Genomic DNA, 14,950 nt, shown 5'->3' with positions numbered 1-14,950 from the left:
CTTCTTCTTTTTTTTTTTTTTTTTTTTTTTTTTTTTTTGAAACTTTCCTGAGGAAAGAAGTTCAGGTTCCTAATCCACTTTTTTTGCATTAGGACATTCCTTTTATTGATATTATTTTTAATACAAATAATACATTAATAAAAGTTATTTTTTGGTAAATTACTTTACAATAAACAATTCACCTCTTACTCTGCTAAAAGGTTAGAACAGGTTGGCAAACTATGCCCACAGACCAGATCAATCCCAAAGTGTTTTTGTAAGTAAAGTTTTGTTGGAACACAGCCACACTCTTTCAGTTACATATTATCTATGGCTGCTTTCCTGCTGCAACTGCAAAGTTGAATAGTGGTGGCAAAGGCCCAAAAGGCTGAAAATACTTGCTACATGGTCCTTATGGAAGCTCGCCTAGTTTAGGATATGGACTCACACTTTTTTCTATCCATTTATATATCAGGCATATTCACAGACTATTTTATTTTGTATATAGTTGGGATTATACCATATGCCTTTTTTCTTTTTAAAACAATTTTTTATTTCCACAGGTTTTGAGGAACAGGTGGTATTTGGTTACATGAGTAAGTTCTTTAGTGGTGATTTGTGAGAATTTGGCGCACCCATCTCCTGAGCAGTATACACTGAACCCAATTTGTAGTCTTTTATCCCTCACCTCCTTCCCACCCTTTCCCCCTGAGTCCCCAAAGTCCATTGTGTCATTCTTATGCCTTTTCATCCTCTTAGCTTCCACTTATGAGTGGGAACATACAACGCCAAGAACCTTCCTTCTAGTCAATCTAGGATGTATAGAGACATAATTTCTCTCTCCCTTTCCTGCTTTTACTGCTTAGTAGTTATCACTGCCTAATATACTGTGTATAATACTCATTTACCTTGTTTATTGACTGTTCCCTACTAGAATATAGGCTCCATGGATCAGGGGGGCTTGGGGCCTGCTTTGGTCTACTGTATCTCCTGCACTCAGAAGAGTACGGGCAGGGTGTAGATTCTTTGGAAACACTTGTAGAATACACAAAGAAAGAAATGAGTGAATGGGCCCTTGTCTCTCCCTCTCTCTCTGTGTGTGTGTGTGTATGTGTGTGTGTGTGTGTGTGTGTATGTGTGTGTGTGTGTGTGTGTAATATCTTTTACATGGTCTTGGTCAGACTGTATATACTTTGTACCTAACTTTCCTTGCCCAAAATAATACACATCATAAGTATGGAAGTATCCTAAGTTTTTGTTTTGTTTTTCAATACAGGGTCTGGCTCTGTTACCCAGGCTGGAGTGCAGTGGCACAATTACCACTCACTGCAGCCTCAACCTCCCAGGCTCAATCAATCCTCCTGCCTCAGCCTCCCCAGTAGCTGGGACTACAGGTGCATGCCACCACACCTGGCTAATTTTTGTATGTTTGGTAGAGATAGGGTTTCACCACGTTGCCCAGGCTGGTCTCAAATTCCCAGGTTCAAATGATCCACCCACCTTGGACTCCCAACTTGTTGGGATTGCAGGTGCGAGCCACCGTGCCTGGCCCTAAGGTTTTTTCCAGCCTGAAATACAACTTTATTAAAAGAAAATGTGGAAATTGTACTGATCATTGAAATCAAAAGAAAAACCATTCGTAAACCCACCCTGATAGAACTATCACTAATGTTTTAGTGTCTTCCCATTTAGCTCATCATTTTCAGAGTATAAGTTCTAAATGACATCATCATACTGTTGTTAGAATTTTGTGCACTATGGTTTTTACAGACTTGGAAATTTCACTGCAAAAACAATTTAATGAGATATATAAAAATTCATCTAATCACTTCCTTATTCTGTATATTTATCTAAGTTGTCAATCTTTTTCTACTATCATACTGGACTTTTGTTTTCTTAAAAAGCTTTTTCTAAACTTGGGATTAGGAAATGATGTTTGAATGGCCCCCATGCTACCTCTTACCATCCTGCCATGACCCTCTCCATTCCCTCATCCCACACTGATGAACCATTTATGGCTCTGGCTTCTCATTTGTTTGAAGTGGATCCCTTAAGGAGTGACCTCCTGGTGTCTTCAATTATTATTTTAAATGATGCCTTAGGCCACTGCCTGGCACAGCGGTGCCCTCACCTTCCCCTCTTCTCCCTTCCAAGCATGGAGCTCAGCTGCCAAGCTGGCTATGCCCCCTCCTGTCCTCAGAGCTGCCTCCAGAGTCCCAGCAGAGAGCCAGATTAACCCCTTTTGTTTGCAGATGTAATTTGCCTGGGCTCAGCATTAGTAAGAAATGCCGTAAGCAGTCAGGTCAAGAAGAACAGATCTGTGAAGCCCCAGGGTTAATTTAATAGCAATCTGTTGGCTGTCGGGGTTGTATATTAGCCATGAATTCAATGCTCTGTTTTGCTTTTGCCATCTAGTTATTTGGGACAACAGGGAAATAATTTGGATAGAGAGCTCTAAAGGATTAAAAAAAATTTTACTGGCAAAATGCATCATTCCATTTTCAAGATTATACGTGGAGCCACGAATTGCTCATCTTCTTTCTCCTTCCCTCCCAACATGAAGGGCAAAATTACATATGCTGAAAACATGGATCGCCCTTTAGAGTTGTGCAGGGGAAAATGCCCGGGTTTCTAGAGGATACAGATGTTGAATATCCTCTCCCATCATCCCCATAAGTCATTTAATTTTTAGCAACTAGACTTCTCTCAAATGTTTCTAGGACTCACCAAATCCTCCAGCAGCTAAAAATCCAAACAATCCCTTATCAGGCTTGTGTCCCAAATTCTGCTTCAAAAAAAAAAAATCTTAGAGCACATAAAAATTCTGGTTCTGGAAAATGCAGTCACCAAAGTGGTAGGTAAATTAAGAGAGCACAAATCTAAAGCCAGAAGAGACGGGGTTGCCCTCTCAGATTAGCTGCGGGTCTTTTCAAAGGAACCAAAATTGTCACATTTTGGCCAGCTTTGTGAGGCCATTCCTCAAGGGAGGCAAAGTGGCATGGTGAGAAAGAACCTAGGCTCCAGAGTCAGACAAGCTTGGGTTCAAATCCCAGCTCTGCCCACTGTGTCACATAACCTTGAGTAATTTATCTGAGTTCCCTCGGCTGTAAAATGGACCTGTTACTAATCCTGCCCTCATAAGGCTGAGATGAGGGGCAAGGGGGACAACACATGGAAAGTGTTAGCACAGGGCAGGCCTGGCCCCTGATCAGCATTAGCAACTGGCCATATCTTCCTCTTAACTTCATCATCCCAGTGATTAAAAAGAGGGATAATTGTGGTTTATCCCTGGAACCCCTTTGAGTCAAACTAAACAAGACCTCTACTCAAAAAGGAAGACTGAGACCTGCTGGGGATAGGAAGCCAATGGCTTGGGGATGAGGGCTGGGCGGTGGGTAGGCTTGAAAGGTCCAGTGAAGGAAGGAAAGATCCAGACATGGCAGCTCTGGGCAGATCTCATGGGCACAGCCCCACTGGCATCCTTGATGGCGGAGGATGTGCCTGGTTTCATAGACATGTTTAGGCACTTTGTTTTTGCACATTCTGACTTTGGGGCTTTATTTTTAGGTGGGAAAAAATAACTGTAGCTGTAGCACCTCCCCCTCCCACACAGCGAAGATCCCTTCCAGTTCAGCTTGTTCTTAGAGCTATACTGGTAGAGGTTGAGAAAGCTGACACCAGATTTTCTTTCCCTATTTGGAGAAAAGAGAAACATGTTCACTGGCACAGTGGGATATCAAGGCTCGCTCTGGAGGATGAGGAAATCTAACAGCAGCTGAACACTAACCTCTGTTTACCCAACGCCACGTCATGGCCATAGAGCCCAGGGCATGGGTCAGTGGCTGAGAGAGCACCGGAGCTGCAGCCTAGAGCCTCCTCCTGAGGGGCACAGGCTCTTGCTCCTGTGATACTAACTGCATGTGATACTAACTGCAATCATATTTATAACTCTGGCAGAAGTTGAGTTGAAAGGTAGTACTTTGTGAATCCAGGAGACTCACATGCCCCAGAGACCCAAGTAATATTTGCATCTGGGTTTGGTGGGAGCAATTGTAGTAACATGTACTGTTAGCTCAGTCTCATGCCAATTTTAGAAAGAACCCAATAGGGTTTATAAGAGATAATGAAGGGGAAAGAGGCACAGTCAAATACAAAGCCATTGTTGCAACAAATTGCGTGTTGGAATGTTGTAGCAGGAGCATAGGCGATGTTTGATCATAGACGATTACTTTGTCAGTGCTAGCGGCACTAAAAATATCAGTGCCTTTGCTTGTACTGCATCTAAACTCTAAGGAGGGGACTATGCTACTAGCTTAATGAAAAACATACAAGACTTTCATCCATCTCAGTCTAATGGGGCAGTTATATCAAGTTATTGCTTGTTGATTCAATACATTGTTATCCAAAATGTGGTGCATAAACTCCTGGCACATGCATTTGCAATTATTATATGTCAATTTTTATGCATATTACTTAAAATGTAGCTACCTTATTAAACCCATGATTTTATGAATATTGGGTTACTGTTTGGATAAAGCTAAGTAAAGAAAAAAGTGAATCAATTTAAAGTTGATCTGAAAGAAAAATGTTAAGTAAAAAGTACTACCTGATGATGCACAGATAGGGCAAAAATCACAAAGGTGGCTCATGAGTGGGAAAATCTAGGAAAAGTGGGAGTCCTGTTGGTCAGCTTCACTGTGTAACAGCATCCACATCACAAGGCTTGTTCTTTGCAGGATATTGCTGGGTCCTCAGACAGCACCTCGGCCCCTCTGTGTCCTGATCCCCCAAGCTCTGGGTGGAGGTGTGAAGAGACCTGTACCAACCCACTCCTTCACTCATGCCAGACATCCTACCGAAGGAGTTTGTTTTCATTGAGTCACTTTCATAAATAAAAGACTAAATGTTTCATTCCAATATACAAGGATATGGTCAAAAATAGAGGTATAATTCTTGATCAGAAAGGGAAATACTGAGGAAAAAAAAAAACCCAGATGATAAAACTAAGGATATTTTCCATGGGACCCTAAAACTTTCCAACTGGATGGCTTGTTTCTGATACTTAAAAACTCCCTCACAAGCTGAAAAGCAGATCACAACTTACAGAGACTAGAAGTCTTATATATCATACATGAGAGAAATTTTGCATAATTATGAAAGAGCACAGACTTTGCACCTGGGATGAAATCCTAGTGTTGTCACTTAGCCATGTGACTTGAAGCAAGTTACTTTATGCACTTGGAGCATCCGTTTCCACCCCTGAAAAAATAAGGATAAGGAAAACGCTGATTATATAGAGTTCTTGTAAGGATTAAATGAGATAAAGTACATGATATGCTTTGCACAGTGAATGGCCTATAGCTAGTGCTCAATTATTGGTGGCAGCTTTTATTATTACCATCAACATATTATAAAGAAGGGCTTAGGGATTTCATGAAAGAGGATATGCACTCTATTATTATAGATATCACTTATCAGCCCAATAATCCAGTTAAGGAATCAGATAAAATGAATTATTTGGTTATAATAGGACTAGTACCTTAATCATTATTATAAAATGAGAAGCAAAATCTTTGCAACTTAGTACATTTTAGCCTCATTGCACAAGCAGTTAACTTTAGTCATGAGTGGATGTCTTTTACATGTTTATAGAGGATAAAACACAAATGAGGAGTCAAGAGACCTGAGTTCTAATGCTGCCTCTGACTACTGGGTAACCCTGGGCTATTTTCTTAAAGTTCCTGAGCCTCATCTGCCTGAGACAAGTTTATGATGAGGCTCTACCTTGTGCATAGCAAATGTTGACATATTATACTAATATAAGATGGTGCCATTGCCAATTCTCCCCTTCCTCAAGTTCCTGCCTCCTTCTCCTGGTTCCTTCCTTGACTCGTCTGTGCCAGATATTGTGGATATTAAGCCAGCCAACATGGAGGAGCTCACGGAAGTGATCACAGCAGCCGAGTTCCACCCCCATCATTGCAACACCTTCGTGTACAGCAGCAGCAAAGGGACAATCCGGCTGTGTGACATGCGGGCATCTGCCCTGTGTGACAGGCACACCAAATGTGAGTAGCAGCTGAAGGGAGGTGGGGGGCATGGCCACTGGCCCCAAAGTGCGGGGGGAGAGCCTGGAAGCTTATGATCTCCCTTTCTACACCAGACACACTAGGAGTAAAGAAACTACAAGTGGGAGTCAGCTCCGTATTTTATATTTCGGTAAAGATGAACATTCATGTTCGATTCCAAAACATCTAGAGATGAAAATAAATAAGACATGACCCTCATCAGAAAAGGGTTTAAATAACAGTGTGATGTGATCCAAATTATGTGTTAAGGAAATCATGCTTGCTGCCATGGGGAGAATGACTTTGAGGAATAGCAGGGGGACCAGTTAGGAGACCATTGAAGGGTGGACTGGACAAAGAGGTGAGTGGAAATTGAGAGGGCAGATGGGTTCTGGACACATCTTTTTTTTTTATCCATGTAACCTGCACAGTACTGCACAGATCTTGGCAATAAAGTTATCAGGACTTGCTGAACTGTGTGGGAGGCTGAGAACATAAAAGGCATCTAGAACAGCAGCTGGGGGAAGGAGCTGGTGGCTTCTTGGAGAGATTGCGACTATAGGATGCCAGAGCCATGTCATAATGACCATGATTTTTAAAACCCAAATTTTTTTCATCAAAGTGAGTGAACGGCCACAGAAGTAACCAGAGGGGTATTATGATCAGAATTAGTTGTTAGGGAAATTGTTCAGATGGAAGGCAGAAGGATAAAGGTTAAATTCTGGCTGAGAGAACAAAGAAACAAGGAGACAGGTTAGGAAGCCACTATAATATAGATAAGCATTTCTTAACAGTACACCATTGAATCTTGTGCTACATAGTTTTTGTTTCGGGGAAGGGGCTGTCCTGTACATTGTAGGATGTTTAGCAGCATCTGTGGCCTTACCCACTAGATGCCCATAACCCAAGCCCAGTTGTGATAAACAAAAATGTCTCCAGACACTGTGAAATACCCTCTTGGTGAAAACATTGCTCCCAGTTGAGAACCACTGATCTAGACTACAATTCATTCAGTCCCAGATACAGCATGATATTCTTGTATCTGCAATGTATTTGTTACAATAAAGAACTCTGAGTGGTACAATGGAAAGGTAAGACTTATCTCCTATACTCAAGGAATTTAAAATTTGGCTGATGAGGCAAGATGCACCCAGGAAGCTTTTCAGGAACAATGTATAAGGCAGTTTAGTTTTAATACTCAAGTGAATGGTGGAGATAATTATGGGTTAGGCCATTCAGAGAGGGTTGTGACATTTGAAACAGACCTCACAGGGAAGGCAGAGGCTGAGTAGTTGAGTGTTGGAGTACAAGTAGGATTTGGTTAGGTGGGAAACAGGAAGAAGAGTATTGTTGGCCGCAAGCACAGAATGGCCAAAATTCTGAAGTTACTAAAGTAATGGAACATTTGAAGGGTGTTAAATAAAAAGTGTCAGCCTTGGGGGAAAGGGGAATCTTGGGTTAATGAGGTTAAATAGCAATGATGGTTCATATCGGGTTGATCCTTGAAGATCAGATTCCAAAGTTTATGCTGTCATGTATTCATGCATTCAGTGAGTACTTATATTATACCCCGAGTCTGGTTCCCATAGTATCCAGTCCTTCTTAAGCTGTTCCACCAAATACAGTTCTAGTGGGGCCAAGCCATGAGCCCTGCTGCCATGGAAGGAGGGCACAGAGAGGAATCCAGTTCCTCCCATGTGCTCTGGGTTGGCCCAACCTACCAGCAAAGGCAAAACAGCCCATGCCTGGCAGAGACCAGCGACCCTGGGGGAGGTGCTGACCACAACAGATTTTCTTTGAAGCCTTATTTTTCTTTCTAAAAATTGATGTGTATTTTACATTTTACCCCCATATAATATCTATTTTCACTTTAATTTGATAATTATGTTTCTACCCCCACTCCCAAATTTTAAACAAAATTGGTGTTTCTAAAAGATATAACATTTATCCTATGGCTTCCTGTACTTTTTAGTATACCCCCGTATCCTCCCCTCTTCCTAACCCCCAAGGATATATACAGGTACCCCAGTTGGAGAAGCACAGTTTCTAGTATGTGGGAGGTAATTTGAGAGCATTTAGCTGGACAGCAGAGTTAATAAAAATTGAGTTTTATGGAAGATTAACACAGTGCTCGTGTGAATAAAGGTAGGAAAGCTAGAAGGTTTTGCTTTAGTCTCAATGCAAGGATAATTTGGAACCTAGATAAAGAATGGTGGCTATAGAAATCCAAAGAAAGAGAAGGGGGAAAATGAACATTTTCTTTTAAAATAGCTATGGGTGTTATAAGTGACATTAGTGACATTAAAGGTTGGCATTCGTCATACACGGATGTGATATTAATTGTTCAATGTCATTCCCCTGTAGATAGTAAACGCCTTGAGGATGAGAACTGAATCTGACTTGGTCACATTATATGAACCCCTGACACATAAGCAGGGGTCAGGAAATATTTAATAAATGCATGCCTAAGGGTTGACATAAATAACAAGTGGGAATGGGGATGGATGGAAAGTCTCTAACTCTCTCCCAGAGAGTGAAGGGTTGGGATTCAGTGCGGGACATGCTGTGGGTGAGGTGACATGAGCTGTCTAAGGAAGCAGGGCCTCTCTGGTGAGTGAAGGCAGAACCAGGCTTTCTGGGCCACCAACCCAGGGTGGAGGCCAGGGATGGCACAGGAAGCCCTGGCATCCCCATAGCCCAGTGTGGCTGACAATAGCCTCGGCTTTGGAGTCAGACAGATCCATATGCGTTCTGGATATTGGGGAATCAACTGACTGGGAAGCTTGATGAACTGAACACAAGATAGAAAAAGGGCAAGGCCTTAGAAGCTTTCAGAACTAGAATGGTAAATAACTAATGGGTACTAGGCTTAATACCTGGATGATGAAATAAACACACACAAAAAAACCCATGACACATGTTTACCTATGTAATAAACCTGCACGTGTACCACTGAACTTAAAAGTTAAAAAAAAAAAAAAAAAAACTACAGTGATTTAGAGCAGATGCTTTGGAATCAGAACTCAGCTCTGATACTCAGTACCTGCATGACCTCCAGCAAGTTATTTAATCATTTTGAGCCCCAGATTCCTTATTTGAAAGTAGAAATATTAAGGACAGCATCATAGGGCAGGTTGTTCACAAGAACTAAATTTCATGTGTGTGAGATCCTAGCCCTCTGACAGGCACAAAGGAGTCAATAAGTGACGGCATCAGTTATCACAATTATTCACCCTGGATTCCCCCGGTTCTAGGCCTGCAGACATAAGATGTTCGAAACCCCAACCCTCTTGCCAGATATAGGAGGCCTCATTATTCATTTATTTAATCAATATTTGTTAATCACATACTTTATGTCAGGTACTGTATCAGACTCTGGAGACACAAGGGTAAGCAAAAACAGACCTGGTTTCCTCCCTCTTAGAGCTCACTGTCTATATTAGGGTTCTCCAGACAAACAGAACCAGTAGGGTGTGTGTGTGTGTGTAAGTAAAGAGATTTATCATTAGGAATTAGATCACATGGTTATGAAGGCTGACAAGTCCCAAGCTCTGCAGCCAGCAAGCTGAAGACCCAGGAGAGCCGATGGTGGTGTTCTAATCTAAAAGCCATCAGAGACCGGGCACAGTGGCTCACACAGGTAATCCCAGCACTTTAGGAGGCTGAGGCGGGCAGATCATCTGAGGTTGGGAGTTTGAGAACAGCCTGGGCAACATGGTGAAACCCCGTCTCTACTAAAAATACAAAAATTAGCCAGGTGTGGTGACACACACCTGTAATCCCAGTTACTCAGGAGGCTGAGGCAAGAGCATCACTTGAACCTGGGAGACAGAGGTTGCGGTGAGCTGAGATTGCCCCACTGCACCCCAGCCTCGGTGACAGAGCAAGACTCTATCTCAAAAAAATAAATAAATAAAACCCTCAGGCTGAAGATACCCAAGAAAAAACAGTGTTTCAGTTCAATTCCAGAAGCAAGGGGGGAAAAATACAATGTTCCAGCTTGAAGGCAGTCCGGCAGAGGAGTTCTCTGTCCCTTGCAGGAGGGTCAGCATTTTTATTCTCTTCAGGCCTTCAACTGATGAGATGAGGCCCATTGACAATAGGCAGTACAATCTCTTTTACTCAGTCTATTAACTTAAATGTTAAACTATTCCAAAAACACCTTTACAGAAACACCCAGAATTTCTAGCCAAATATCTGGGCACCCCATGGCTCAGTCAAGCTAATATGTAACATTAACCACACTGTCTAAGGAGAGAAGATGTATTAGTTGGAGAATAGAAACAAATATAGCATCGCAACTGCAATACATGTATAAAAGAGAGGCATGTGCTGGTACAAGTAGGGGTGTTGAGGACTCTACAAGGCAGTGACTGCTGAGCTGAGACCTAAGGATGGAGAAGCAGATGGGGAGAGCCCAGGGAAGAATCATGCAGTCATGCAGAAGCAGGAAGCCGGTCAAGCCACACACCCAGGGAGCCCCAGAAGCTGCTTCTCCCTCCAGCCTCAGCCCCACACAGCCCCAGAGAAGCAAAGCTCTGGTGACCGTCCTGAAGGAGGCGGAGGAGCCAGCTACTGGCCTTCAGGCTTCTGCCCAGCCCTGTCCTCCCACTCCCTATTCCAACACCAACAGAGTTCTGAATTGCAAGCTGCCAGCCTACTAATCTAATTAAGAAGCAAATGAAATTCATTTTCCTGACTCCTTCAAAGAACCAACCTTCTTCAGTGAACATCTCCCTTTGTTCAGCTGCTGCAGCTACGGGCCCCAGATCCTGCCAGCTGGGAAAACAAGTTCAATCTGACCCCTCGCCTGACATTTCATATTGATTTTCTCCATCCTCCTCAAACGGCAGCCTGCAGTCAACCGCAGTTCAGCCGAGGTGTGCGATCAGAATTGAGACAGTTCATCAGAGTTCAAAATGAAAAGCAACATTGGCTTTCGGAGATGAGCTCTGAGAAGGAGGGTATTTAATAACCATCAGCATTTAATCAAAATGCTGAGGAGAACCGTGTTATCAGAGCTGCATTTATTAATTTCCATATGTCCCTTACTCTGCATACTCAGCAGGGGTTGGAAGGGATGATTCCTTTTCTCCCTCGCCTATTTTTTTCTACCACTTCTGGCGGTAGTGACAGGGTTGTGTTTGCAGTTTAGATGCCTGAAACAATAGGGTGCTGATGGCAGCAGCACTTAGCTAGAGTGGATTATTCTTTCCCCTTTCCATGCATGAGTATCGGGGGCTGGGTGAAGCAACTGGCCAGGTGTAATGGACACCAACCTGGGGAATTAAAGGAATTAAGCCTGAACTCCTTTCCAATATGCCCCGTAAATCTGGTCTCTGCCAACCTTTCCAGGCTCAGCTCCCTGTAGCCTGGCCACACTGGCTTGCTTCCTGCACCTCCAATACATCCAGCCCTTTCCCACCTCAGGGCCTTTGCATGTGCTTTTCTGCCTGGAATGCTCTCCCCCCATGCACTCTACCTGTTTGGCCTGTACTGACTTTTTAAGCTTCTGAGAAAATGTCACTTCCTAAGAGTTAACTTCTCTGTCCACCCCATCTGCACCTACCATCTCTCAATCTCATCACTCTATTTTATTTCTTTATTTCTTTCATAGCCTCCATTATAGTTGTTTGCTTTACTTAGCCTCTGTCTTGCTGACTGGAATACAATCTTTATGAAGACAGGGACTTTATCTCACTAATTACTGAATTTGTACAATACTTACATAGCACCTGGTGGGGCTTCATAGAACATCTGTGGTGGAAAGGCAGGCAGATAGGAGAAGACAAGTGAAAAAAGACATGTTAGTTTACCAGGGCTGCAACAAAGTACCATGGACTGCGCTGCTTAAACAATTCAACTATTTTTTCAAAGTTCTGGAGGCTGGAAGCCCAAGATGAAGTGTTGGCAGGGTTGGTTTCTTCTGAGGGCTATGAAGGAAGGATCAGTTCCACACTGCTCTCCTTGGCTTGTAGATGGCTGTCTTCTCCCTGTGTCTTTATATCACCTTCCATCAGTGTCTGTGTCCAAAATTCCTCTTCTTATGAGGACACCAGTCCTATTAGATCAAGACCCACCCTGATTACGTTATTTTAATTACCTGTTGAAAGGCTCTATCTCCAAATACAGTTATATTTTGCAGTACTAGGAGTTAGGACTTCAATATATGAATGGAGGGGAGGCACAACTCAGCCCATAGTAGGAGGAAAGACATAAAAGTCATCAAGAACACAAGCCCTGGAGCCAGCAGTTCCAGACATTGTTTCTGGGCCTCATTGCCGCCAGAAGCCTGGGCAGGTGCTGATGTTGACACCTTCCTCCAGGAGGTAAGAGTGGAAAGAGGTCATGGACACAGGGCTCTTGCACAGCCCCTGACACATTGGAAGCACACAATGAGCATAACTTTTATTAAAGGCAGGAAAGAAACTAGACAAAGGACCAAAGGACCAGGATGATAGAAACCTGTGCATTGGGTCTCGACAGTTTCACCAGGCAGGGTTGTCCATGTGTGTTAGGACAGTGATGCCTGGAGGCTTTCCTGTGGTGCTAGAACACTTTCTTTCTGAACAAAGCAGACTTTAATTGATTTTAGAGGCATTGAAATACCTGATTCCTATTCAAAAGCCAGTCTTGAAGGGAGAGGTTCCCCAATAAGTAGGGTGTGGTTTAGCAGCATAAAAGCAGCAGGTGAAATCCTCAAGTGGGACTGGGAAGAGTAAAAGCGATACCTTGAAAGGCCACACAGATTTGACTTGCCAAAGACATGGGGACACAAAGATGGAGCAAGTGGAGAAATGTTTATGAATGTTAAAGCAGCACGCGAAATGATAATCTCACTATGAATGCAGCAAGGTCAGGATGAGTATATGTGGACAAAGACTAGCAGAGGCTATATGAAAGGGATGAGGTCAGGGGCCATGAAATGTGGGCGGTTTTCTTATTTTCTAGATTCCCTCCAAGGTTGTTGTTTTAATTCTGTAACTTGAAGAAATTTGATGAATGACTGAAGAGCCCCACCGGGTGCCTTACCTCCAGGGTGGAGACAGCAGGAAAGATCAAAACTCCCTGCCCACCCCAGCAGCCCCTGTCATAGGTACTGGGATGAGGCAAGGCAGTGAGGCCTGCTGTTCCCTGTAAGCACAGCCCAGGACATTTTTGTTTTGTTTCTTCCCCTCTGTCAAACCAAACTGACAGTAGTGAGTGAATTCAGGGACTGGGTCAAAACAGAGGAGGAAAATCAACATAGTTAAGCAGCCACTATCAGCTTGTATCCATGGCCTAATTGGTGCCCTTGAGCAGGTTGCCTAACCTCTGTGCTTCAACTTACTCACCTATAAAATATGGGTAGTGAAAGTATTTACCTTATAGGGTGCTTGTGAGGATTAAATAACACCCATGGAGCCTTAGAATGATGCCTGGCATATAGTATAAGCATCGTGTTATGGTTGGAGTGAAGATGCTGTCTTGCTTCCCTACCACATGTGTCTTTTAAGTGTGGGAGCAGGAAGAGCAGAAGCAATCATAAAAGTAGTAATGTCAACAGCCTTATTCACAGCTAACTTCCATGACATTTTACTGTGTCCAGGAAGTAAGCCAAGTATACATGCATGAGCTCATTTAATCCTGATAACAACCCTATGCGGTACATACTGCCATTATTCACATCTTAGAGATGAGGCAGCTAGCTAAAAGGGGGAAAGATACACTTATGGCCACTAAAGAGCAAGTGATGAAGTTGAGGTTTGAGCCAGACCACCTGTAGCTCTTCAAGAGAACACCAAAAACTACTTATTCAACTAAGATTGATTAAACACCTGCTGGTTTCTGCCTTCAGGGACCATACCTTCTTGTGGGGAGGGATGGGAGAAAACATACAAATGTACAAATAAACAAGGTCATTTCAGACATAATAAAAAAGCTGTAAGAAAATTAGCAGGGTCAGGAAGTAGCGGTAGGTGGCAAAGCCTTTGAATTGAGACCTGTTATCAGAAGGATCCAAAGAGAAAGCCAACATCTAAGTGTGAAGGCCCTAACACAGGAGGAAACTTGTGTGTTCAAAGAATAGAGAAAAAAGATCAGTGGGTGGATACAAGTAGGCTAGGGACAGTATAGAAAGTGAGGCCACAGCCAGGCATGGTGGCTCATGCCTGTGATCCCAGCACTTTGGGTGGCTGAGGCAGGTGGGTTGCTTGAGGCCAGGAGGTTCGAGACCAGCCTGGCCGACATGGCAAAACCCCATCTCTTCTAAAAATACAAAAATTATCTGGGTGTGGTGGCGCACACCTGTAATCCCAGCTACTCAGGAGGCTGAGGTAGGAGAATCGCTTGAACCTGGGAGGCAGAGGTTGCAGTGAGCCAAGATTGTGCCACTGCACCTAGCCTGGGCAACAGAGCAAGACGAGAGGGCGAGGGAGAGGGAGAGGAGCAGGAAAGAAAGGGGAAAGGGGAAAGGAAAGGAAGGAAAGGGGAGGGAGGGAGAGAGGGAGGGAGGGGAAAAGGAAAGTGAAGCCAGAGAGGTAGGCTGGGGATAGATCATTGAGAGCTTTATGGGCCAGAGCAGAGCACTTGCATTTCACTCTAAGTGAGATGGGAAACCATGAGATGGTGCTAAGAAGGAAGTGAATACTGTTTATGATCTTAAAAAAGTTCTCAGACAAGGGGTGCCAGGCCTGGAAAGCAGAGAGACCATTTAGAGGTTGTTGCCACAGTCTGGAGGAGACATGATAATGGCTCTGACCAGAGTGGGCACAGTGAAGTGGTGGTAAGTGGGCAGATTCAGGATCACCTTAGGAGGTGAGGCTAAGAGGACTTGCTGAGAGATTGGCAGTGAGGAGGTGATGGAAAAGGGAGAATCTAAGATAACTCGTAGGTTTGGTGCTTGAGTGACTGTATGGTACCAT

General features: G+C 43.5%; 1 protein-coding gene across 9 annotated transcripts in view; it reads left to right on the top strand.

Moving 5' to 3' along the window:
- PPP2R2B (protein phosphatase 2 regulatory subunit Bbeta) overlaps positions 1 to 14,950 on the top strand; it is a 495,072-nt gene that overhangs the window by 440,721 nt on the left and 39,401 nt on the right. For all 9 annotated transcript variants that reach the window (XM_054489452.2, XM_054489455.2, XM_054489451.2 and 6 more), the window contains one exon: positions 5,883 to 6,047. In XM_054489452.2, the coding sequence (XP_054345427.1) occupies positions 5,883 to 6,047 (165 nt within the window). The remainder of the gene's footprint in view (positions 1 to 5,882; positions 6,048 to 14,950) is intronic.

The sequence above is a fragment of the Pongo pygmaeus genome, chromosome 4 (assembly GCF_028885625.2).
Source record: "Pongo pygmaeus isolate AG05252 chromosome 4, NHGRI_mPonPyg2-v2.0_pri, whole genome shotgun sequence".
NCBI classification, from domain to species: Eukaryota; Metazoa; Chordata; class Mammalia; order Primates; family Hominidae; genus Pongo; species Pongo pygmaeus.
This window is presented reverse-complemented; position numbering and strand designations above follow the sequence as displayed.